The sequence below is a fragment of the Mustela erminea genome, chromosome X (assembly GCF_009829155.1).
Source record: "Mustela erminea isolate mMusErm1 chromosome X, mMusErm1.Pri, whole genome shotgun sequence".
In the NCBI taxonomy this organism is placed as follows: domain Eukaryota; kingdom Metazoa; phylum Chordata; class Mammalia; order Carnivora; family Mustelidae; genus Mustela; species Mustela erminea.
This window is the reverse complement of record NC_045635.1, coordinates 67,267,373-67,294,847: the sequence shown is the minus strand read 5'-3', so window position 1 is coordinate 67,294,847 and position 27,475 is coordinate 67,267,373. Positions and strand designations below refer to the sequence as shown.

Below are 27,475 nucleotides of genomic sequence, written 5' to 3'. Positions count from 1 at the left end.
TCATACAAGGACAACTGGTAGGAAATCACAGATATGTGGAGATGAAACAAGATGCTACTGAATACTCACTGGATTGATTCAGAGATCAAAAGAGAAAACAAAGTACCTGGAGACAAATAAAAATGGCAATATGACAGTCCAAAACATGTATAATACAACGCAAGCAGTTTTAAGAGTTAAATTTAACAGCAATACAGGCGCATATATATATATATATGTATATTTTATATATATGTATATGTAGAGTAAGATTATTTTTGATTTCTCTTTTGAAATATATATTTTAAATATATATATGTATTTGAAATATATATATATTGAATATATATATATTTTGAAATATATATATATTTCAAAAGAGAAATCAAAAATAATCTTACTCTACACATATATACACATATATATGTGTATATATATATATATAGAGAGAGAGAGTAGTATATAAATATATATATATATTTCAAAAGAGAAATCAAAAATAATCTTATTCTACACATAAAAGATCTAAAGAAAAAGAAAAACAAAGACCAAAGTTACTAAAGGAAGGAAATAAAGATCAAAGGAGAAATAAATGAAATAGAGACTAAATGACAGTAGAAAAGATCAATGAAAATAAGAGCTAGTTCTTTGAAATAATAAAGTTGACAGATATTTAGCTATATTCATCAAGAAAAAAATGAGTGGACGCAAATGGATAATCAGAAACAAAAGTGGAGTTCCAGTTGATACCATAAAACCACAAGGGATCATAAAAGAGTATATAAGCCGGGGTGCCTGGGTGGTTCAGTGGGTTAAGCCTCTGCTTTCGGCTCAGGTCATGATCTCAGGGTCCTGGGATCAAGCCCCATATCGGGATCTCTGCACAGCGGAGAGCCTGCTTCCCCCTCTCTCTCTGCCTGCCTCTCTGCCTACTTGTGATCTTTCTCTCTGTCAAATAAATAAATAAAATCTTAAAAAAAAGAGTATATAAACCATTATATGCCTACAATGGGATAACCTAGAAAAATTCTTTTTTTAAATTTTTATTTTAATGTGATTAATTCACATATTTGTGTTATTGGTTTTAGAAATAGAAGCCTGTGATTTATCAGTCTTATATAATACGGAGTGCCCATTACATCAGATGCCCTCCTTAGAGTCCATCACCCAGTTACCCTATCCCTCCACCCTCTGTTAGTGATTGAGTCTCTTATGGTTTCTCTCCCTCTCTGGTTTTGTCTTATTTTTTCCTCTCTTCCCCTATGATCCTCTTTTTTTTTTCTTAAATTCCACATATCAGTGAGATCATATGATAATCATCTTTTCTCTGATTGACTCTGATTGACTTATTTTGCTTAGCATAATACCTTCTTGTTCCATCCATGTCCTTGCAAATGGGAAGATTTCATTTTTTTGTGGCTGAGCAACATTCCACTGTATATGTTTATATATATACCACATCTTCTCTATCCATTCATCTGTCAGTGGGCATCTGGGCTCTTTCCATAGTTTGGCTATTATGGACATGGCTGCTATAAACATTGGCAGGCAGCTGCCCCATCGTTTCACTACGTTTCTATCATTGTGGTAAATACCCAGTGGTACAGTTGCTGGGTTGTACAGTAGCTCTATTTTCAACATTTTGAGGAACCTCCATACTGTTTTCCAGCATAGCTGTACCATCTTGCATTCCCACCAACAGTGTAGGAGAGTTCCCCTTTCTCCACATCCTGGCCAACACCTGTCATTTCCTTACTTGTTAATTTTAGTCATTCTGACCTGTGTGAGTTGGTATCTTATTGTGGTTTTGATTTGTATTTCCCTGATGCTGAGTGATGTTTTTTCTAGCAATTTTGTGGTAGAGTTTTTTTGGGGTTTTCACATAAAGTATCATGTCATCTGCAGAATGAGAGTTTGATTTTTTTCTTTGCCAATTTTGATGCCTTTTACTTCTTTTTGTCTGATTGCTGAGGCTAGGAATTCTAGTACTATGATGAATAGCAGCAGTGATAGCGAACACTGCTGCCATGTTCCTGACCTCAGGAAGAAAGCTCCTGTTTTTCCCCATTGAGAATGATATTTGCTGGGTGCTTTTCATGGATAGCTTTTATGATATTGAGGTATGTTCACTCTGTCCCTACATAGTGAAGGGTTGTAATCAGGAAAGGATACTGTACTTCGTAAAATGCTTATTCTGCATCTTTTGAGAGTATCATATGGTTCTTCTTTCTTTTATTTATGCAGTGTATCACATTGCTTGATTTGTAAATGTTGACTCACCCTTTCAGCCCAGGAATAAATCCCATCTGGTCGTGGTGAAAATCCTTTTATTGTACTTTTGGATCCTATTAGCTAGTATATTGGTGAGAATTTTTGCATCAGTGTTCATCAGGGATATTCTTCTGTGATTCTCCTTTTTGATGGGGTCTTTGTCTGGTTTTGGGATCAAGATAATGCTGGCCTCATAGAAAGAGTTTGCAAGTTTTCCTTCCATTTTCTGTTTCTTGAAACAGCTTCAGAAGAATAGGCATTTCTTAACTGTTTGGTAGAATTCTCCTGAGAAGCTCTCTGCCACTTGGCTCTTGGTTGTTGGGAGATTTTTGATGACTGCTTCAGTTTCCTTGCTAGTCATGGGTCTGTTCAGTTTTTCTATTTCTTCCTGTTTCAGTTTTGTTAATTTATATGTCTCTAGGAATGCATCTGTTTCAGATTGCCTAATTTGTTGGCATATACTTGCTTGTATGTTCTTAGGATTTCATGCCTCCATTTTTATTGCATCTCATTAATAGCCTTTTTGTTTCTTTGGTGTTGGTTGTGATCTCTCCTCTTTGATTCATGATTTTATTAATTTGGGTCCTTTCTCTTTTCTTATTTTTAGGTTTGGCCAGGGGTTTATCAATCTTATTAATTCTTTCAAAGAACCAGCTCCTAGTTTTGTTGATCAGTTCTACTGATCTTTTAGTTTCTGTTTCATTGATTTCTACTCTAATCTTTATTAGTTGTCTTCTCCTGCTGGATTTAAGCTTTATTTGCTGTTTTTTCTCCAGCTCCTTTAGGTGTAAAGGGAGGTCGTGCTTTTGAGACCATTGTTTTTCCTTGATAAAGTCTTGTGTTGCAATATACTCCCTTCTTAGGACCATCTTTGCTACACCCCTTATGTTTTGAACAGTTGTATTTTCATTTTCATTTGTTTTCATGATTTTTAAAAAAATTCTTCTTCAACTTCCTAGTTGACCCATTGATTCTTTAGTAAGATGCTCTTTTGCCTCCGTCTGTTTGAGTTCTTTCCAAATTTCCTCTTTTGATTGAGTTCCAGTTTCAAAGCACTGTGTCCTGAAAATATGTAGGAATGGTCACAATTCTTTTGTACCAGTTGAGACCTGATTTGTGACCCAGTATATGATCTATTCTGGAAAATGTTCCGTGTGCACTTGAGAAGAATGTGTATTCTTCCTTTTAGGATGGAATGTTCTGAATCTATCCATGAATTCCGTCTGGTCCTGTGTGTTAAAGAAAGCCCTTATCTCCTTGTTTATCTTCTGCTTGGACAAACTGTCCATTGCAATGAGGGAGGTGTTAAAATCCCCTACTATTATTTTATTATTATTGATGTGGTTTCTTGGTTTTGTTATTAATTGGCTTATGTCATTGGCTGCTCCCATGTTAGGTATATAAATATGTATAGTTTTTGATCTTCTTGTTAGGTAAACCCTTGAATTATGATATAGTGTCCTTCATTATCTCTTATTACAGTCTTTGTTTTACAATCTAATTTGTCTGGTATAAAGATGGCCACCCCAGCTTTCTTTGATGTCCATTCACTTGATAAATTGTATCCACCCCTGTCACTTTAAATCTGGAGGTGTCTTTGGGTTTAAAATTAATCTCTTACAGATAGCATATTGATGGGTCTTGATTTTGTATTCAATCTGAATCCCTGTGTCTTTGAATGGGACATTTTAGCCCATTTACATTCAGAGTAACTATTGAAGGATGTGAATTGAGTAAAATTGTATTATCTGTATAGTGACTCTTACTAATAATATATATATGTGTATATATTAATATATATATAAACACACACACACACACATATATATATATATATATATATATATATATATATATCTGTATTAGTTTTGGGCTCTCTCTTTGTTTAGAGGATCCCTTATAATATTTCCTGTAGGGCTGGTTTGGTGATCACAAATTTTTAGTTTCTTTTTGTCATGGAAGCCTTTTTATCAGTCCTTTTATTTTGAGTGACATCCTAGCTGGCAGACATATTCTTGGCAGCATATTTTTCTCATTTAGCACCCTGAAGTTATCACGCCAGTCCCTTTTGGCCTGCTAGGTCTCTGTGGATAGGTCTGCTGGCAGTGTAGTGTTTCTACCGTTGTACGTTACATAGAGATCTCTTGTCCCTGGCTGCTTTTAAGATTTTCCCTTTGTCTCTGAGATTTTTAAGTTTCACTATTATATGTCGGTGTTTTGACCTGTTTTCCCTTTTTCTTTTTTTTTTTTTGTATATATTAATATATATATAAACACACACACACACACACACACACACACACACACACACACACATATATATATATATATATATATATATATATATATATATCTGTATTAGTTTTGGGCTCTCTCTTTGTTTAGAGGATCCCTTATAATATTTCCTGTAGGGCTGGTTTGGTGATCACAAATTTTTAGTTTCTTTTTGTCATGGAAGCCTTTTTATCAGTCCTTTTATTTTGAGTGACATCCTAGCTGGCAAACATATTCTTGGCAGCATATTTTTCTCATTTAGCACCCTGAAGTTATCACGCCAGTCCCTTTTGGCCTGCTAGGTCTCTGTGGATAGGTCTGCTGGCAGTGTAGTGTTTCTACCGTTGTACGTTACATAGAGATCTCTTGTCCCTGGCTGCTTTTAAGATTTTCCCTTTGTCTCTGGGATTTTTAAGTTTCACTATTATATGTCGGTGTTTTGACCTGTTTTCCCTTTTTCTTTTCTTTTTTTTTAAGATTCCATTTTTTAAAATTTAATTTCTTTTCAGTGTAACAAAATTCATTGTTTATGCACCATACCCAGTACTCCATTCAATATGTGCCCTCTATAATAGCCACCACCAGGCTCCCCCAGCCTCCCACCCCCCGCCCCTTCATAACCTTCAGATTGTTTTTCAGAGTCCATAGTCTCTCATGGTTCATCTCCCCCTCTAATTTCCCTCAACTCCCTTCTCCTCTCCATTTCCCCATGTCCTCCGTGTTATTTATTGTGCTCCACAAATAAGTGAAACCCTATGATAATTGACTCTCTCTGCTTGACTTATTTCACTCAGCATAATCTCTTCCAGTTTCATCCATGTTGATACAAAAGTTGGGTATTTAATTTTAATAGATCAAATTATTGATTTTCTGTGTCTACTGGAGTTAGATGCCTGTTTCCTTCCCCAGATTAGGGAAGTTCTCCACTATTATTTCCTCCAGTATACCTTCTCCCCAGCCCCCATTTCCTCTTCTGGGATCCCAATTTTTCTAATATTTTTTTTACCTTATTGTATCACTTATATCTCAAATTCTCCTCTCCTGATCCAGTAGTTGTATATCTCTTTCTCTCAGCATCTTTATTCTCCATCATTTTGTCTTCTATATCACTAATTCTCTCTTCTGCCTCATTTATTCTAGCAGTTAGAGCCTCCATTTGCTATTGCATCTCACTAATAGCCTTTTTGTTTTTGACTTGGTTGTATTTTAGTTCTTTTATTTTTTCAGATAGGGATTTTCTAGTGTCTCTTATGCTTTTTTCAAGCCCAGATACTATCTTTATAATAATTTTTTCTGAACTCTAGATCTGACATCTTATTTCCATCCCAATCAGGTCCCTGGCAGTCAGTACTGCCTCTTACTCTCTTTTTTTGACGTGAGTTTTTTTCATTTTGTCATTCTGTCTAGAGGAGAATAGCTGAATGAGAGAACAAAATACTAAAATGGCAACAACAACCCCAGAGAATTATATACTAAACAAATCAAAAGAAATCTGAAACCAAGAGTTAAAGAAAAGGGAAAAAGGAAGAAAAAAGAGAATATAATCAGACAGGTGAGCAGAATAGAGCAATGCACTGGGTTCCTTTGTGTATTTTGGTCTGTTTTTTAGAAAACTAGATCCCAACATTATCAAGAAGGAAAAAAATATATATGTACAAAAATAAAATTAAATCCAATGAAAATATAGAATGTAACTGTAAATATGGAAATCATATATAAGAATACAACAAAAGAGGAAAATAAAATAACTGCAGAAAAAATAATGGAAGTGAGATAGACAGGTGAATAGCACAAAGCAGTACACTATCCTATGAGTTTATTTTGGTCAGTTTGTTAGAAGAAATTATGTCTCAAAATTTTAAGGAAAGAAAACCATGTATATACAAAAATAAAATTAAATAAATTGAGAAGAGAGAATATACAAATCTAAAATACCTTGAAGGGCTAGAATATGACTGTAAACATGAAAATTATAAAAGACTTTAACAAAATAAAAAAAGAAAACAGAAAAAGATGAAATAAAAAACAAAAACAAAGCAAAACAAAACCAAACCTAAAAGAGAAAATGATCCAACAGGTGATTGGAACAGAGCCTTACACTAGATTTGTGGTGGGGGTGGGGATATAGCTCAGTGGTAGAGCATTTGACTGCACTAGATTTTGGGTGTATTTTGTTCTGTTAGAAGAAACTGTTTCCTGAAATTATAAATCAAGAAAAACTTATGTATACACACAAATAAGATTAAATACAATGAAGGGATAGGATATAATTGTAAAAATGAACATTTAAAAACATTTTAAAAACGAACTGATAAAATAAGAAATTTTGTTGAAAATCAAAAGAAAAACAATTAAAAAATGTTAAGGTTGAAAAGCTAAGGAATCATGTGAAAAAGGCCATGAGTTCTATGTGCTGTATTCCCCTAGAACTGGAATTTTGTTTTGCAGTTCTCCTTGATTGGTAAACTTGGTCTTGGCTGGATGTTCTTCCTGATCTTCTGGGAGAGGGGCCTATAGCATTAATTCTCAAGTGTATTTGCTCTAGGCAGAATTGTACAGCCCTTGCCAGGGGGCCAGGCTTTTTTCCCCTAAAGCTTTTCCCACAATCTCAGACGATAAGAATGAAAATGGCCGCCTCCCAATCTCTATCCTCAGAATCTATCACTTGGGGCTGCACTCCTCAATGTGCCCTCGGAAAAACAGTGAATCACTCCTATCTCCCTGGTCTCTGTCTACACTCCCTGTTCACACAGCCTGTGATTGAGTGTTTCTGTCTCAGGCAGGCCACCCCTTTTGGAGTCTCTGAACCCTGCAGATTTCTCCTGGGTGCTCCTATATGCTTCTCTTGGGGGAGGGAGGGTATCTCACAGGTTCTGCTGCTTACTGGGCACCTTCTTAGAGAGCAGTCACCTGAATGCTGCATTTCACAGTTTATGGCTATCCTGAGCTGAGAGCCCACTTATGTGCCCATTCTTTGCAGCTGGGTTTTTCACTCCGATGCCTGGGAGCTCTGCCACACTCAGGCACCCCTGGTCTCCCTGTGACCTTGAGTATCCTGAGACCACACTGTCCTATCTGGGGATCCACCCTGACCTCATCCCTCACTGGAGCAGACTTCTAAAAGTTCTGATTTTGTGTTCTGCTGCTATATTACTTGGGAGCAGCTGGATGACAGAGGCTCCTTACCCCCATGTCTGTCTTCCTATTTATCACCTCAGATTCACTTCTCCACATCTTTTACCTTGCAGAAAGTGGTTGTTTTCTATTCATATAGTTGCAGCAATTTTATTCTTTGGTCCCTGGTTGAGTTCGCAGGCATTCAGAATGATTTGATACCTATCTAGCTGAATTCCTGGGACCAGATGAAATTTTGTCTCCTATTCCTATGCCATCTTGGACTCAGATATGGATAAGTTCTCAAAACATACAGTTTCCTAAGACTGAATGATAAAGAAATAAAAAATCTGTATTGATTGATTCCTAGAAAGGAGACCAAATCAGTAATCAAAACCCATCTAACATAAAAAAGTCCATAAACAGATGGCTTCACTGACTAGTGCTAACCATTGAAAGATTTAATTACTGTCCCCAGACTCTTCCTAAAAATTAAGGGGATGCTTCCAAACTCATTTTATAAGGTCAATTTCTGATAACAAAAAAAGCAGACAAGGACACTGAAAATGAGGAAATTGCAAGCCAATATCCCTGATGTATAGAGATGCAAAAATCTTCAAAAAAAATTAGTGAACTGAATTCAACAATGCATTCAAAGGATCATATACTATAATTAGGTGGGGATTCCTACAAGCAAGAATGATTCAACATCTGCAAATCAATCAACCTGATACACCGCATTGCAAAATTAAGGATAAAAATCATATCATCATTTCAATAGTTGCAGCAAAAGTATTTGACAATATTCCACATTTGTTTATGATAAAATATCAATTGTGACAGAAGGAACTGAATATAATAAAGGTCATATATGACAGATCCACAGCTAACATCATACTCAATGTTGAAAAGGTGAAATCTTTTCTCTAAGATCAGGAACAAGACAAGGATGTCCATTTTTGCCACTTTATTCAACATAGTATTGGAATTCCTAGCAACAGTAATTAGCCATCTAAAAGAGATAATAGGCATTCAGGTTGGAAAGGAAGAAGTAAAACTAACTATTTGCAAGTAACATAGTTCTATATATAGAAAACCCTAAAGGTTCCACTAAAAAAATTATTAGAACTCATAAATGTATTTAGTAAAGTTGCAGGATAGAAAATCTATATGCAGAAATCTTTTGTTTCTATACACTGAGAATAGACTACAAGAAAAAAATATATATACTAAGAAAACAGTCCCATTTACAATTGCTAGAAGCAATTTCAAATTTCAGTTTCAAATTCTTTAGAAAAGAATGACATACCTAGGAATAAATTTAACCAAGGAAACGTAGATCTACACACTGAAAGCCAGAACTGATGAAAGAAATTGAAGAAGACAAATAAATGGAAAGATACTCCATGCTCATGAACTGGAAGAATTAATATCATGTCCAGGCTGGCTGCCCAAAGTTATGTAGAGGTTACATGCAATCCCCATCAAAATCAAAATCCCAGTGGCAATTTTTAGAACTGGAACAGATACTTAGAACTGGAACAGATATAGAATTTGTAGAAATCACAGAAGATCACAAGTAGCCAAAACAAACTTAAGAAAGGAGAACAAAACTGGAGGCATCACACTTTCTGATTTTTAACTGTATTACAAAATTCTAGGTATTATAGAGGGCACGGATTGCATGGAGCACGGGTTGTGGTGCAAAAATAATGAATACTGTTATGCTGGAAATAAGAAAAAAAAATTCTAGTCATCAAAACAGGAATGTATTGGCTGTAAAACAGACAAATAGATCAATGGAAGAAAATAAAGAACCCATAAATAAACCTGCACATACATGGTCAATTAGTTTACAGTGAAGGAGCCAAGAATATACAATGGAGAAATGGTAGTTTCTTCAGTAAGTAGTGTTGGAATAACTGGATAGCCATATGCAAAAGAATGAAACTCTGGACCACTATTTTACACAATACACCAAAATTAACTCAAAAGTAAGACCTACGTGTAATCAAAATTCCTAGAAGAAAACGTATGCAGTTGTCACTTTGTAATCCTCTCAGGAGCTTATTGAGTGTAATCTGAAACTGGCCCCTATACTCAGAGGACAAGGAGGTAGGACACTCCAGGTTGGTAAGTGATATTTTTAATAAGTAAAAGGAACTTACATGTAAGGCATGTCTTGGGTGGCAGCAAGGCAAATGGATCCCCATGACCACCCACCAAATCTTAAAAGTTTAGCAAGAGACCATAACTGGGTCCAGTTAAGTATACTGTGCAGGTATTCTCAGCACCACATCATTATCTCAAGGCTTTGTCCTTGGAGCAACGTCTGGAAGCAGTAAAGGCAAGAGGAACCCACATTCCAAGGGAGGAGGTAGCAAGCCTTTGATAGCCTGGGGTCCAGCTCGCAGGTCAACTGGTCGTCACATCTTTTCAATGAGCTTCCCCAATATTCCACCCCTCATGACCAGCTTTTATAAACTCATGTGCTCCCTTGTGAAATGAGCCAGACAGAGAGAGAGAGAGGAAGGGAAGCAGGCTCCCTGCCAAGCAGAGAGCCCAATGTGGGGCTTAATCCCAGGACCCTGGGATCATGATGTGAGCTGAAGCAGAGGCTTTAACCCACTGAGCCATGCAGGCGCCCCACAGTAAGAGGTTTTATTGTCATGGAGTGGCTCCTTTGGTGACTGTTTTGCTGCATTGGAGTCCAATGCCGTAGCAACAATACAGGTGCATGTAAGGAAACACAGATTAAATAAGACAGTGATTACAAAATCGATGACAGTTCTTTTATAAGAACCCTTGATCTGAGCTATTGATTTATTAAGTCTCCTAAGCTGAGGATTGGATTACTTAGGGCATTTACTTGTATGTCATGTGATTTAATAAAGATGACATATTAGCAGATTCATTGGGATGAACACACATTGTGTTTGGTTAATGGCACAGGTACCTCCTTATGAGTCAGTAAAAATGTCTAAGGCCATTTTATTTTGGAGTACAGCTTTATAAGTAATAAGTAAGTACAGCTTACCAGAGACATTTCAGTATTCATTAAGGACAGGTTTTATTGCTATCATTCAGTGCTTTCTGAGTGAATCTATTAAGGGCTTCACGTTTGCTATTAATGTCTTCTAAATCTAAGCCAATGGAGGGGACAAAGACCATGGCAAAATGGTCTTACCAGTGGAAAAACCAAACATTTCCCCTGACTTTGAGGAAAGGGAGGTTAGCACCTTTAGAAACTTGACCTGGTTGTACATACCATACATGTTGTCCAGGGGAAGCAGCACTGTCAGGTGTGAAGACATGAACTGGGGACAGGATATGCCATTACCAGGACCCCCATTTTCTCTATTCTTTCCATGGTACATGCTTCTTTTCAGATATAGTGCGTTTTAACAGTTCCAGCGTGCAGCAGGACAGGAAGATCTTAGTGGAGATTGAGTGGTTCTTTACCTAAGGGTGTGAAGAAACTCACCTGTCTCAGTGTGGTATTGCATTGTAAATTTTAGTAGGTAATTCCTTTTTCAAGAATGAGGGATGTGATTTCCACAACATAGTATTTGATCCACTGTGAGATTTTGGGCTTTGGTTGTTTCCAGAAACTTCTATCTCTTTACAGTATTGGGTCTCTGAGCAGGGATCCCTTGTCTGGCATATGGGGCAATAGGCCCTATTGTTTGGTCATTTAAATATATTAAAACCTCGGACAGTACTTTTTGTCCAGTTGGCCGAGGTAACTTTGCCAGAGTATTTGCAATACTTAACAAATTTGCTTTGTTAAGTATTTAATGGGCTGTTTTAATTCCCATTTTCCTTTCTACCAATCCTGCTGCTTGTGGTTGTAGGGGAGATGGAACCTTTGTTTAATGTCACATTTTATTATTCCTTCTTGCACATCCTGGCCTTTCAAATTTGACCTCTGATAATTATGTGTTTGATGGGGTTTTTACATACATGGTACTCAGTTCCTTAATCCCCTAATGATGACAGCCTGGTTTGTAGGGTGGCAGGGAAAAGTGTGGGTTAGACCAGATGCAATATCTGCATAAACCAAGGCATATTTACAACCCTCACTTAGAGGAGGCCAATATAATCAATTTGCCAATTTCTCACAGGTTAGGAACTCCGGTGGATGGCCTGATTCTTTTGGCAGTTGCCTTTGGTGTTATTTAGGACACACGGCATGCTGTTATTACTTTAATCAAGTCAGTGTACTATGAGGGCGGCCTGGCATCTTTAGCAATATGCCATCCTACTTGGGCATTGTGGGAGCCACTCTTTATATGCACCCAATTTGCCTAAACTACTGACGGGTCAGTAGCTAGGGCTCATTCCCAAGCTAGGGCACCGACTTCCTGATTGCTAGAGGGGTGTCAGTGTCTTAAGAACTGGGATATGAAGAACATTGAGAATCACTTCAGGCTCTTGAAGATGGACCCGAATGTCATATTATATATATATATCTTGACCCCACAGAGACTTTTTAATGATGAGCTTTCCATTGTTCAAGCCATAAATTTAATCCCTCAAAATAGTCTAATTATCAGTACAAAGGGTTAATGGCAATAGCTCCTGAGTGATCAGTAGGCAGACCACTATAAGCTCAGTATACTAGTGGCTATACTGGCTGCTGTGTGAGAAGTTTTACCTGGAGGAGCACTGTGTACATTGCTAGGCACTGTTGCTCTTTGGGGGTATATTGAGGTTTTGCCCCCTTCCAGAGCTGGAACCAAAATTCCAGGGGCATTCTCCCCTTTTGTTATCTCTGCCATAGTGTCTGACCCATATCTTTTGGAGTCATAGACACATCAAATTAAAAAGTAGCAATACGGGCGCCTGGGTGGCTCAGTGGGTTAAGCCGCTGCCTTCGGCTCAGGTCATGATCTCGGGGTCCTGGGATCGAGTCCCGCATCGGGGTCTCTGCTCAGCGGGGAGCCTGCTTCCCTCTCTCTCTCTGTCTGCCTCTTCGTCTACTTGTGATTTCTCTCTGTCAAATAAATAAAAAAAATCTTTAAAAAAAAAAGTAGCAATACTTAGGAGATGCCCAGAGCTTTAATCTGTTTTATTAATATTTTTGCCTTCTCAAAGGCAACATGCTGCTATTGCCCCCAGTCTTATATGTGTCCTTTTTTACCAGGCAGCATAAGGAATGGGAGCACTGTGCCAGGTAGACATTAAAAGTCTTCCCAAACCCCAAAATCCCTATAAAGGACTGCACCTCTTTCCCATTCTTAGAAGTTGGATAGCCTTGTACCTTTTCAGTTACAGCTTTATGACTCTTAGCTGACCAGATCATACCTTAAAACTTCTAGCAGTGTGTAGGCATTGAATTTTCTTTGGGTTCATTGCCCATCTTCTTCCTCACAGATGTTCCTGAGCAAAGCCTGCAGGTGTCCTGCAGCAGAGGTAAAATCTTTACATGTTAACATTGTATTATCAGTGTATTGTGCCCATTTTGCTGATGTGGGGAAGGAGAATAGGGATAGGTCCCCAGCTACCATTGTATGACATATCGTGGCACTTGTACACATAATTTTAGGGGAGCACTTGTAAAGTTCATTATTATCTCTCCAACATGAAAGCAATTTAATCTTAGTTATCAGAAACCTATTAAATTCTTTTCCATGAGTGTTTTTAAAGATGAAGCACTGTTGTAGGGACACTTTTTGCAAAGCATCAGAGCAAAACAGTAACTGCAAATGACAGAAGCCTAAAAATGGTCATTTGATTTGATGAGGGTTCATTATTATGCAATGAACAAGAGAACTATAGCTGTATTCTTAAAAGCCCCTCCCTTTTTTTTCTGGCAATGTTTTTGTTATCTCCAGAGGTATTTATATTTCAAAGACATGATAAGATTTATAAACTTAAGGGGACAGAGAAAGATGTAAGTTTTCTCCTAGGAGTTTTGGGGTAATTGCTATTTAAAAGTAGGGGTCAGAGGGCACCTGGGTGGGTCAGTTGGTTAAGCAACTGCCTTCAGCTCAGGTCATGATCCTGGAGTCCTGGGATCGAGTCCCACATCAGGCTCCCAGCTCCAAGGGGAGTCTGCTTCTCCCTCTGACCATCTTCCCTCTCATGCTCTCTCTCACTGTCTCTCTCTCAAAGAAATAAATAAAATCTTAAAAAAAAAAAGTAGGGGTCAGAAGGTATGGGGCATTTTGTCTGTTTCCTCATCAATTACCATAGCATCCTAGTCAGGCTTTCTTCTAAGTTCTCATATCTTAATACATTGTACCCTCTTTGCTTTGTAAAACAGGACACTAAGGTCTCCAATTTATTGCTTTCCTCTTCCATCTTGTCTGCCAGCCCCAGAGCTAGCAGAGTAGTGGACAGTCACATATCCTTTTTTTTTTTTTCCATTTTATTTCTTTTCAGTGTTCCAGGATTCATTGTTTATGCACCACACCCAGTGCTCCATGCCTTCTGTAATACCCGCCACCAGGCTCACCGAACCCCCCAACCCCCTCCCCTCCAAAACCCTGTTTGTTTCTCAGCGTCCACAGTCTCTCATGGTTTGTCTCCCCCCCAATTTCCCCCAACTCACTTTTCCTTTTTTTGTTGTTTTAAAGATTTTATTTATTTGACAGAGGGAGAGAGATCACAATTAGGCAGAGAGGCAGAGAGAGAGAGGAGGAAGCAGACCCCCTGCTGAGCAGAGAGCCCAGTGTGGGGCTCAATCCCAGGACCCTGAGATCATGACCTGAGCCAAAGGCAGAGACTTTAACCCACTGAGCCACTCAGGTGCCCCTCACTTCTCCTTTTCTAAACTCAGTTCTTCTAACTTTCTTCAACCTCTAGTTGGGCATCACTGGCCAGCTGAACTACCCACAGCAGAAGCCCACTATAGCAACCATGTTTCCCTTCTCTGTCCCAGTGTGGTATGTGCATTTCCTCCAAGTTTACCTTAGATTGGCTGGCATTTTCTGGGTGTCCACATATTCATGTAGTAGTCCATAGGCATCGAAAATACAGGCCACATTTCCTTACAAAGAATTTGATGGCTAATTTTGGGTTTTTCCTGTGGTTGCCTCATTCCCAAAGTCTATTTCTTTGGTCTCTGTGCTGGCTTGTCAATTGTCTTTATAGCCCTCTTGGGAGCTTCTTAGCTATAATCTGAAACTGATCCCTATACTCAGAGGGCAAGGAAAGACCAAAGAAAGAGGTAGTCCACTCTGGGTTGGTAGGTGGTAGTTTTAATTAGCAAAGGGAATTTAAACATGAAGTTTGTTTTGGGTGGCAGCAGGATGAATGGATCTTTGTGCCTGCCCACCAAACCTTTTTTTTTTTTAATTTTATTTATTAGTTACTTGAGAGAGAGACAGACAGAGATAGAGCGAGCATGAGCAGGGAGGAGAGGGAGAAGCAGGCTTCCCGCCAAGCAGGGAGCCTTATGCGGGACTCGATTCCAGGACCAGGATCATGACCCAAGCAGATGGCAGCTGCTTAACTGACTGAGCCATCCAGGTGCCCCCAACCTACCCACCAAATCTTAAAAGTTTATAAAGAAACCTTAACTGGGTTCAGTCAAGTATACTGTGCAGGTGTTCTCAATATCACATCATCGTCTCAAGGCTGTGTCCTTAGAGCAGCCTCTGGGAGCAGGAAAGGCTCCTTAGAGCAGCCTCTGGAAGCAGGAAAGGCAAGTGGAACGTATATCCTAGTATAGGGAAGAGGGTAAGGAGCTTGTAATTGCCTGGGGTCCAGCTCACAGGTAACCTGGTGGTCATATCTTTTTCATGACCCTCTCCAGCACTGGTAAGGTCCTTGACGTTGGTTTTAGTGATTTTTAAAAAATTCTGGCTCTAAGTGCAAGGGATACAAAAGCAAAAATGAACAAATGGGGCTACTTCTTAGTAAAAATCTAGTGCACAGTGAAGGAAAACATCAATAATACAAAAAGGCAACCTAGTAAATGGGAAACAATATTTGTAAATAATTTATCTATTAAGGGGTTAATATCCAAAATATATAAAGGACTCATATAACTCAACAACAAAAAACAACCCAATTATAAAATGGGCAGAGGAACTAAATAGACTATTTTTTTTCTAAAGAAGATATAATGATGGCTAATAGGCACATGAAAACATGTTCCATATCACTAATTATCAGTGAAATGAAAACCACAATGTGCGGGGCGCCTGGATGGCTCAGTGAGTTGAGCCTCTGCCTTTGGCTCAGGTCATGATCTCAGGATCCTGGGATCAAGCCCCGCATCGGGCTCTCTGCTCAGCGGGGAGCCTACTTCCCCTCCTTGCCTCTCTGCCTACTTGTGATCTCTCTCTCTCTCTCTCTCTCTCTGTGTCAAATAAATACATAAAATCTTAAAAAAAAACACAATGTGATATCATCTCATACCTATTAGAATGGCTATTATCAAAAAGGCAAGAAGTAACAAGTGTTGGAGAATATGTGAAGAAAAAGATACTCTTACACGTTATTGGTGGGAATGTAAATGTAAATTGGTGTAGCCACTATGGAAAGCAGTATGGATATTTGTCAAAAAATTAAAAATAGAATGACTGTAGGATCCAGATATTCCACTTCTGAGTATTTATTGATGAATACAAAAACACTAATTCAAGTAGATATATGCACCCCTATGTTCATTGCGGCAGTATTTATAGTAGCCAGAATATGGAAACAACCTAAGTGTCCATCCATGGATGAATGGATAAAGATGTGGTACACATACACACACACACTGGAATGCTACTTAGCCACACATAAGGAAATCTTGCCATTTGTGACAATACGGATGGATCTTGAGGGTATTATGCTAAGTGAAAAATCTGATAGAAAAAGGCAAATAACATGATTTTACTATATGTGGCTTCTAAAATAACAAAACAAATGGACAAACCAAACCAAACAAAAAGAAACTCATAGATACACAGATCCATGATTACCAGAGGAGAAGGTGTGTTGGGGGATGGGTGAGAGAGCTTATTTGTATGGTGGTGGATGGTAACTAACAGTGGTGATTACTTTGTAGTATATGCAAATATCAAATTATAATATTTACAGCTGAAACTTATATAATGCTGTATGCCCATTTTACCTCAAATAATAAAAGACATATTAAGTATATCTTGAGGAAAAAAATAATTTACTAATTTAGCTTGTTGATTTTAGTTTGATTATTTTCAGAATGCCATCACAGACTTCTGAAATCTAATCCTACTTAGTTATCAACAACGGCAGGGAACAGCTTTATGCCTGGGTGACAGCCATTGGTGACTGGCCATTGGTGTCTGGACCTTTTCCTCAAAGCTATTTCCACTTTATTTAGGAAGCTTGGCACCAGTAATGTTTGTTTTCATATCTCTGTGTACCTTTCATCTCTTTCTCCTCTTCCTTTCCTTACCTTTTTCTCTATTCACTGTGGAATATAGGAGTACTTGTTTTTCAGCTCACTGTACACCTCATATACCTTATTGTCAAAGCTGTATAGTCAGCAGTTGAAAGCACTCAGCTTTGCAAGTCTTAATTAAGATTACTGTTTTCGGTACTATTGACCTCTCATTTGGGATAGCATTAGTGCACATCAACAAAATACACAGTTTCCCTGAATCATCACTATTAGAAAAAGATACTTTGTGAGTTACAAAATCAGTCATGTTCCTGAAATTTGTAGTAAAAGAGACCTGTTAGAAACCTTCTTGAGCTTTTGGAAACAATCTCCTGGTTTTGTCCTATCCCATAAACATAACTGAACAGTTACTTATAAACCATTACTGAACCAAGCTGAGCTCTCACCTTGCTGTTACTTATTCCTAGATACTAAAATCCTGGAGTATTATTTAAATTGTGAAAGAGAAAAACTTAGGAAATATATAAAGATCTCAATCTGAGACTATCCATTGGGAGAAATCCATTTGTACTAGAGTATGCAAAGGAGGCATCTTTACAATTACCACCCAAGCAGGGTATGTATACAAGTGCAGTCAAGTTTATTGAGAGCTGAGTGAAAAGGTGGTAGTAGAAACAATGGGCAAGAATTGAGTTGGGGGAAAGATGAAGAAAAATTGATTAGTAGAGTTTTGTGCGTTTTTTTGCCAGGGTGCTGCTACGACAAAGTCAGAAAGCCTAAATACTCCCTGTTGAAGTCAGTGGCTACTGTTAGTCACTGAAAATAAGATGTACTTTCAGAACATCTAAAACCAGTTATTGCAATTGGCAGTGAGAATACAGAATCTGTCAAATATATACTATAGTGAAATAATGGAACAGTGTAAATATACCTCTGAACATATGAAGACAGTTTAATTTTTAAAAATGAAAAATAAATATAAAGATATTTAATGTCTGAGCTTTTATTAAAAATTCAAATGCAGTTCAGTAACTGAGTGTTTTGTGAAAATATGTACAACATTTGAGGGTGCATTTTAGCTTTATTACCAAGGAATAAAGAGAAGAAAAGTGCATATTTTGCCTTATACTTTAATCTTTTCATCACTATAATACACATTATATTTGTAAAAGTTACTAGTTTAGTCATTATAAAAGAAGATTCAAAGAGAAGTATCTGAAATATTGTACCTAAAGACAGATGAATCCTTTGTAAAATAAAGAATCCGTCTGAGAAACAGGAAATGATTGATTTATTTTCTGAAATTAAAAAAAATAAGTGGGAAAATTAGTTCAACTTCTATTAAGTCTTACTTTAAGGTCACATTGTAGGTTAGTGTGCTCCTATTATGGGGGACATAAAAACCAATATCTATTCAAAACTGTCTCTTGAGATTATGATTTGGAAACAGGTTTGCTTATTCTGGTTTGTCTCAAATTACTGCTAATAAGTATTCCTCCTCAGTCAATGCATTGTTTCAACCTTCATTAATTTTTTTTAAGAAAGCTGGAGGTTTTTTCTGAGAAAATTATAGCATTAAAAAGTCTACTCCATGATGCTTTTGCATGTGAATTTGAAGGGAAGAGTACTTTATTTTACAAATAAATTAACTCTAACCAAAAATCTGTTGTTTTATGTCTTAGGACAAAGTTGTTGCTGTTCAGTTCTGTAACAATGGAGACAGGTAACTATGTAGTACATATCTGTGTATACAGATGTTTGACATATTTTACCTCTATTCTTTCAGAAGTAGCTCCCTCTACTGTAGTACTTTATTTCTGTTCAGTTTCTTAAGCTGAAAGCCCTTGTCTATTTTTGATAACATCCTTACCCTGTTCTTTTTAAACTCCTATCCAAGTAGTAGCCATACTTTATCAGTTCTTCCTTTCTGAGTGATTTCTTTTTTGTTTATTTTGTTTTTTTTCCATTCCTATTATCACTCACCTTGGCCAAGGATTCCATTATTTAACCCATTACCTCCAGTTTTCTTCTCCTTTCAAAATATATCCTGTCTATTTCTGCCAAATCCACATTGCTCTGTTCAGAAATCTTTAGTGTTTCCTCTTTGTCTATAGAATAGAATTCAAATGTCTTATGAATTCAAAACTTTTTATAACTTAACTTAGACCTACATTCTTTTCTCATTTACTATCTCCCATATAAATCATTACATTTAACCTAATTGACTTAATCATTGCTCTTGTTACATCCATATATCTGTATTTTTTCTCCTGTTCATTGATTTGCTTATACTTTACCTCACACCATTCTTAACCAGAAATATCACCCCCTACTCCCCCTGACTTCTCTTTCCCTCCTACAGTCTCCCTCTCCCTTCTGCTTTCCTTTACTCTACTTTTCTTCTCCCTCGAGTCCCTTTCTCTTCTGAGTCCTGTCTTCCCATGTTCTACCTGAACCCTTTTCTGACTGCTCCAGATTTTATCCATATTGTCTTCCTTTGAACATCTGTTTTACTTATTGTCTCTCTTACTCATATGATATGTATTTCCTGTATCTGTAAACTCAGAAATTATGTACAGGTATTTGTACACCCTCTCAAATGTTTGATCCCAAAAGGTTGATAATCTTTTTGCCCTGGTCTAAAAATTAACCTAGAATAGATTTTAAAATGTAACCACTTAACATAAATGTGTAACCATATATTTCTATAAGAACTTTATGTGGGTGACCATGTTTTATGTTAATTAAATTTATTTTTTTTAATTTTTTGACCATGTTTTATTTTTAAATATTTTTCAGACAGTGGGTGATTGCTATGATGAATTTGTTCATCTTTATTAAATGCAAGAGTAAATAATGATGGTCCACATAGAGTGAAGTTTATATTAGGAATGAGAAAACCTTCAGATAATTTTTTGAGGTTGATTTATTGCACTATACTGAGGTATACACTTGAAGGTTTGTACAGCTATGATTCTTTCATGCTAGAGGAATCTGAAGTTTTTTAATTCTTTGCCTTTTCCCTAAAGGAAAAACATTATTTTATCTTACATTAGTTATGTGGACAATAAACAAAGGATGTCCAATTTTACTAATAAAGATGCAGTTTAGAATAAAAGTAACATTTTTTTTCTTTCAGAATAACAAGATATTAAAGTATTTTAGCACATAGTATTGCCAAGGGTTTAGGAAAAGTGAGCACTCACTCTCCCACAACTTTTAAGAGATAGTAAAATGTTAAAAAAAAAAAAAAACTTTTGAGGCAAATAACTCACCAAAAGCTTTAAAAATGTGCTGACCATTTGACTCAGCAAAGATATGTATAAGGTTGTACAAAGATACATACAGAGATATTCATCACAACATTATTTTTAATGGTGAAGAATAGAAATAGTATAAATATTTTCATTAGGGAGTTATAAAATTTTTATGCATCCATATAGCTGAGTACTTATTAAAAGTGACAGTAGTTTTCTATAAACCTAGAGATATATCTATAAAATAACCCTTGGGGAAAACATAAAACATTATATGTAGTATAATTCTGTTTCCTGTAGGGGAAAATAGATAAGTATTTATGTATGTTTTTAATTAAGTTTGGTGGAATAGAAATGAAAGTATAAACAGTGATAGAATTATGGGTGAATGAAAGTATTTTTGTAAGTTTTATTGAGAAATAATGCAAATAACATAACTTCAGTGTTTTCTGATATATTCACAGGATTGTGCAGCATTTACCACAATTTCAGAACATTTTTATCACCCCAAAAAAGAATTTCCATACCCTTCAGCTATCACTCTCCAGTATCTTTACCTGCCCACCCTTAACTCTGGGCAGCCTTTAATCCAGTTTTTATCTTTATAGATTTGCCTCTTCTGGAGATTTTAAATAAATTGAATTATACAATGTATTTTTTGTGACTGATTTCTATCAGTTAATGTATTGTTTTCAAGATTCAGTCCTGTTGCAGCATGTATCATTATTTCATTTCTCTTTATTGCTGAATAATATTTGATTGTATGGATGCCACAATTTGTTCATTCCTTTATTAGTTGATGGACATTGGATTGTTATAACTTTTTGGCTTGTGATGCATAATACCATGAATATTCTTATACAAGTTTTTATGTAGACTTAATGTTTGGTTTCTCATGGATTTATACCTGGGAGTAGAATTGTTGAGTTATATTGTGACTCTCTTTATCATTTTGAGGAACTGCAAAACTGTGTTCCAAAGTGTATAATTTTCATTCCTCCCAGTAGTGTATGGGGATGAACGTTTTACTTTCATAATTGAAAAAAAAAGTGATTTCTTAATTTGGAAAAAAGTAATAAGGGTATTTCACTGTTTCTCTGCAGTTTAAGATTTGTTAGTGGAAGTAGAGATGGAACAGCAAGAATTTGGCAATATCAGCAACAAGAATGGAAGAGTATAGTGCTAGATATGGCTACTAAAATGACTGGGTAAGATTGGCTGTTAGATATTTCGGTGGTTCTCATATGGTATACTGTCTTTTGATTTACTGAATTATATTTTATTATATGGATTCGTAAACAGTTTGTAGTTCTTTGTAGACTTGAAGTATACACCTATATTTAGTCTTTAAGTAAATTGCCTTTTGCTGTTGACAGACTGTATGATAGAAACATTAATAGTCATTCAAAATTCTGATCTCTTGTGAACCAAAGAGCTCTACTCTGCTAATACCCTCAGAGTTATTTCTGCCTTAGTTTTCTATAGGTCATTTTTAATATCTGTCTATACTACTTTCTACTTTGAGGGTTGTCCAAATGTCATCATAAGCTTAAATATTTATCTGTCTTACTGGGGTTACCTTTATAATGTTACATATTGTTAGCATTCCTACTCAATAGTATAAGTACACTTAATCAGCATTCTGTTTCATCCTCTTCCCTGTTGATTGGAAGATACATGATTACATCTTTAGGACATTACAGTTTCTATAGGGTAAGGCTCTGGAATCAATTATCTTCCCATTAATAACAATATGGAACTGACATTTTAGTCCTAGCCAGCTATTCTTACCATGTTCAACTAAATTAAAAGTTAATGAATTTCTTGCTGCTCTTTTACAAGATCTGTTAGTTTCAAAATGTATTACTTAAGGGAATCAAGTGTCCATTTTATGTTTTCTTCATATTTTCTGGTAGTCAACATGACCTTATATTTTATTTTTCAAGGGATTATAGATTTTTTTGTAGTTTCACTTTTTTTGTTCTTGTGTAACTAACAAATTTTTTTTTGTCATTTTGTCTTCTCTCTTCCTAACATAAGCTTATGGGTTTTGCCCTACTTAGGTACTTTTTATTATTTTATTTTGTGAGTACTTAAAAACATAGTTTAGGATTTTTTTATCTAAAAATTTGCAAGCTACTGGAGAGGTTTTTTTTTTTTTCCATAATTTGCTATTTTAGATATACTGTTGTCAGTAATTTACAGCGTGTGAATACTGCAAATTATTTTATTTAGGAATAATGTGCCATCTGGAGAAGACAAGGTCACTAAACTTAAGGTGACTATGGTGGCCTGGGATCGCTATGACACCACAGTTATTACTGCAGTGAACAATTTCCTTTTGAAAGTATGGAATTCTATCACAGGGCAACTTCTTCATACTTTATCTGTAAGTATTTTTGGAATAATTAAACTGATCAAAAAGGGCATTATTCCAGAAGACAGGAAATTTAAATTTTAGTTTACTTTCTATGACTTACTTACCCTTGGAGAAGTAAATATTTCAGTTTCCTTTGTTGATGTATCTACAAAATAAGGATGGCACATGGTATAGCTGCTAAAAGCAGATATGAAAACATTTCAAGATCCTTTTGAAGTCTGGTAATTATTTATTTTGTAAAATGCATTTAAGGATATATAAGTTATTTTGTTTTTAGCATTAGTTGGGATTTTTGTTATTATTGTTTTAGGGGTAGAGCTAACTTTATTTTGACAAGAGCCTCCTTTATGTTCTACTTTCAGGGATTCATTTATGCAAGACATAGAGGTAAGGGGAAAAAGTAAGAGAAAAGGTGATTTTTCCTCTTCTAAAAATGTATTTGTTGTAGTAAGATAGGATTAATAACAGAAGTCACATAGGTGGGGTTGTTTATTGGTTTATCATGCACACTTCAGGTTAAATACCACTTAAAAGCCTTATTTCCTATCTGCTTCAGTTATCAGTTCCTAAATACTTTAGGACAGGGCCAAATGATTGCCATGCAGTTTACAAAGCAGTTAAGTGATAAGGACTAGAATCCAGCTCTCCTGACTCAATTCACTTTGTAGTATACCATGGTATCATCCTTATTTGATTGCTATGTCAGATTTTCTAAAGATCTGTTTAATTTTGGGAGGATTTCCATATACCTCCCAATTCTCTTTGCTAACACTATGTTAATGGAGTTTTAGATTCTTTTTTTAATTTGCTTAACCAATTTTTATCCCCTTCTGCCTTTCCCTATTCCCTGATAGAAGTTTCTGTTAATTATGTGTAAAAAATATATACTATTTGCTTGATTCTTGATTAGTAAATGTTCATCTGTGTGCATGCTTCAGTAGAAATACAGTATGAGCCACATATGTAATAAATAGTTTTTCTAGTGGCTGCAACAGAAAACGTAAAGCACAATAGGTGAAATTAATTTTAAAAATATATTTTATTTAACCCAGTATATCCAAAATAGTAGCATTTCAGCATGTAACTAATATGAAAATTATTAACTATTTTCTGTTTTTAAAATACAAAATCTTTGAAATCTAGTGTGTATTTTATATTTATATAACATCTCAATTTGGACTAGCCACATTTCAGATGCTTAATAGCCACATGGGGCTAACTGCATATGAGACAGCACACGTCTGTATCTCTCAAAATCACAATTTCAAAGTTTGTGTCATAGCCACTGGCTTTATAGATCTGTGTAAAATTCTGTCTTAACAAGTACCTTAATTTAGAATTTTGTTTAGTGGTACTCTTCCCATGGGTCGATTCATGGGTCATCTGTTTTCAGTGAATTTTACTAAAAAAATTTAGAACAGAATATGTTTATTTTTAGTCCTTGTAATAGTCAAATCTATTTAGTTTTGATATTTATCTTTTCTGTATTAACAATTTGTTTATTGGGGTCTTAGTGTAGTGTAAAGTTCTTCCACTCAGCAAATACTTACTGAGCATCTACTGTGTGCCAGCAACTGAGTTAGATATTAGGAATAAGCAGTAAATTAGAGAGTTCCCATCATCCTGGGATTTATAGCATTTTAAGAAAAAAATAAAAATAACAAGAAAAGCCACACAAAAATTAATTAAAATAAATGGTCAGTAGAAAAGAAGTGCAAAATACAATGCAAGTTTCTAATAGGGTGACCAAACCTGGTCTAAAACTACTTGACCCTGGTCAAAATAGGGTCAGAGAGGTTTCCTAAGGAAGTTCAATTTGGGTTAAGATTTGAAAGATAGAAATCACCTGGGTCTCAGCCTAAATGTTACCTCCTTGACAAGGCCTTCCCTGATCAAACATTCTAGAGTAGCCTTGCAGTCTTTGTCTTATTCTATCACCTCACTTTATTTTCATCATAGCATTTATCAGTATCTGATATTTTTTTTTCTGTCTCAATATGGTAGGATATCAATAAATATTTGATAAATTAGATATGTGAGAGAGTTGGAAGGTCCTTATAGGAAGAGGGAAAAGCACATCAAAGGTCTTCAGGTAGAAGGGAGTTGAAATAAAGCCAATTTTTGGCTAGAGCACAGAGAACAGAAAGTATCACCAGATAGGACTGGGGAAATGGACAGAGAGACCAGACCATTCAGTGTCATATAGGATCTATTCTAGACCAATAGAAAACCATTAAAAGATTTAAAAGCTAAGGGATGACATGTGAATTTTGCTTTTGAAGGATACTCTATAATTCTGGCAACAGAATAGAGAGAATAGATTGAAATGAAGATAAGAGTGATTCTGGTATGCTGTAGGAGTCTATGGTAGGATGAGCCATGATAATAATTTGGATTTGTGTGGCAGTGGTGAAAATAGAGGTGTGCTTAATAATTAATTAAATAATAATAAGACAGATGATATATCTTAAGACATTATTGAATTTGGTTAGGTTTTGTTCTCTATGCTCCAGTGATTATGTCCTATTCTATGACAGGACCAGCAAATTAAATCCCCTATTTAAAAACTTTTATTTTCTAATGTACAGTGAAATAGTTGTATCATTATCATTTGAGTTTAACAAAGTAATTTACTGTGTACTTGTTAGAAACCTGAGAAACTATTTGTTATATCAGATTGATTATTTAGCATATAATGAAGTGATTTTTTAGTGGTCCCTGGGAAAAAAAGTTTTAGTAGATTATCAGTTGTAAAAGTATTTATTGCAATGGGATTTTACCTACACATTTTGAGCCAGTCTGCAGTTAGGTTTTAATAAGTTATATTTTTTCTATATAAAGGTGATACGGTAAGGTGCTCTATTATTACATGTTTTATAATGATTTGGGATAAAATGCACTTTTTAGGGTCATAAGATATGATGATTTTTTTTTAAAGATTTTATTTATTTATTTGACAGACAGAGATCACAAGTAGGTAGAGAGGCAGGCGGGGTGGGGGGGAAGCAGGCTCCCCACCAAGCAGAGAGCCCGATGCGGGATTCGACCCCAGGACCCTGAGATCATGACCCGAGCTGAAGACAGAGGCTTTAACCCACTAAGCCATCCAGGCGCCCTATATGATGATTTCTAAAAGCTCCTATTGTGTAATATGCTCATGTGTTCCTAAGTGAAATGCCACTTCACTATGTCGTGCATGTTTTGCCTATCGTTAATCATGTATAATCATGTATTCTTATCAATGATCTAAATTCAACTGTTGGCAAACTACTTCAAGGCTAGATAGTAAGTATTTTAGGCTTTGCAGGCCATGTATGGTCTCTGTTGTATATTCTTTGTTTTTCAAAGCCTTTTAATGTAAAAACCATTCTTCGCTCATGGACTGTGTGTACAAAAATGTCTGGGACCTAGATTTGGATTGCCAGCTACAGTTGCAGACTCCTGATCTAAGGTCTCTATCTACTGATATTCATTAGTAAAGGAAACATATATAGAGAGTATTGTTGTTGTTCACTTTTTTTCCCCTTTTTTAAATTAACATATAATGTATTACTTGCCCCAAGGGTACAGGTCTGTTTACACACTTTACAGCACTCACCATAGCACATACCCTCCCCAATGTCCATAACCCAACCACCCATTGGTTTTTAAACATTTTTTAGCAGCGAACCCATTTTTCAGAAAGCATGTTAAATGAAACCTTCAACTATAAAGTAGATAAAAGAGCAGAGCCACTATACTTTTTTGTTTGAATGTACCATGGAGTCTTCCAAGGTATAATTTGAATAAATTTGATTTATTCAAATAATTTGATAAAGAATAGTAAAAGTTTGTGTGTCATCTCTGTGGCAGAGTTGGATGTTAATGAAAGATTCTGTTTGTCCCATTTTCTGTGGGTCTTTTAAATAGCAGAGTCATAGAAATACAAAATTCGATTTCAGGGGCCTGGTTAATGAGCTGTAATTGTTTTGGACTGTACTTTAAACCCCTTTTTGGGTATTCTGTATTAAATACTTCTTGAAATCAGCACCTAAACATAGAAGGAACTCTAATTGAACTATTTCTTGTAGTGACCGTGTAGTAAATGCTGTTATGTACATAAATTCATCTGAGTGGGATTAATAGCACACTCCCATGAACTTTTGGCCAAATAAACCAAATACTTGGTGTCGCTTTTCATTTTTAATATTGATTTTTATCACAGGGACATGATGATGAAGTATTTGTTTTAGAAGCACATCCATTTGATCAAAGGATCATACTTTCAGCGGGTCATGATGGGAACATTTTTATTTGGGACCTTGACCGAGGGACCAAAATTCGGAATTATTTTAACATGGTAAGAAAAATCTATATTTAATTCATATTAAGGCAGATATCTCTTATATGACAACTTGGTAATTACAGTATACTTAGTGCCAAGGAACCTCTGTCATCTTTGTTTAACTCCATACAATAACTTAGAGAATGTCTCAAGACCTGAGAGTAAGGCCAATCAAGAGTTACACATTTCAGAATGACTCTGTTGTCATGGCATTAGTATTTTCTAAATTCTTGTCCCCAGCTCTTAATTCTAGAAACTCAAGTTTAAAAGCTTTTGGAGCTAACAGTAACCAAAATCACAGAAAGTGTAATGCTTAAACAATAATCACAATGTGTAAATCCTAATAGTGACTATATTGTATCTGCTTCTGGTAAACCCCGTATGGCTTTAGTTAGTAATCAGGAAGTTGTTTGGCAAACATGGAATTGAAGGTATAGATACTCTTAAGATACATTTCATTCAAACCATGGAAAAATCTGGTGAGCTATCTCTTCTCCCAGTAGAACATCCTCCTATGGTAATGGGAATACTCATATCCTCCATATTTCATG

At 36.0% G+C, this 27,475-nt stretch overlaps 1 protein-coding gene across 7 annotated transcripts in view; it reads left to right on the top strand.

The window, feature by feature from the left end:
• Positions 1-27,475, top strand: part of BRWD3 (bromodomain and WD repeat domain containing 3) — a 214,615-nt gene that overhangs the window by 89,966 nt on the left and 97,174 nt on the right. For 4 of the 7 annotated variants that reach the window (XM_032329764.1, XM_032329767.1, XM_032329763.1 and 1 more), the window contains exons 12-16: positions 13,015-13,053; positions 18,646-18,686; positions 21,324-21,428; positions 22,456-22,609; positions 26,805-26,939. In XM_032329764.1, coding sequence (XP_032185655.1) covers positions 13,015-13,053; positions 18,646-18,686; positions 21,324-21,428; positions 22,456-22,609; positions 26,805-26,939 — 474 coding nt within the window. Of the gene's footprint in view, positions 1-13,014; positions 13,054-17,430; positions 17,580-18,645; positions 18,687-21,323; positions 21,429-22,455; positions 22,610-26,804; positions 26,940-27,475 lie in introns of those variants that run through there. The other 3 variants (XM_032329766.1, XM_032329765.1, XM_032329768.1) reach the window with 2 other exon arrangements.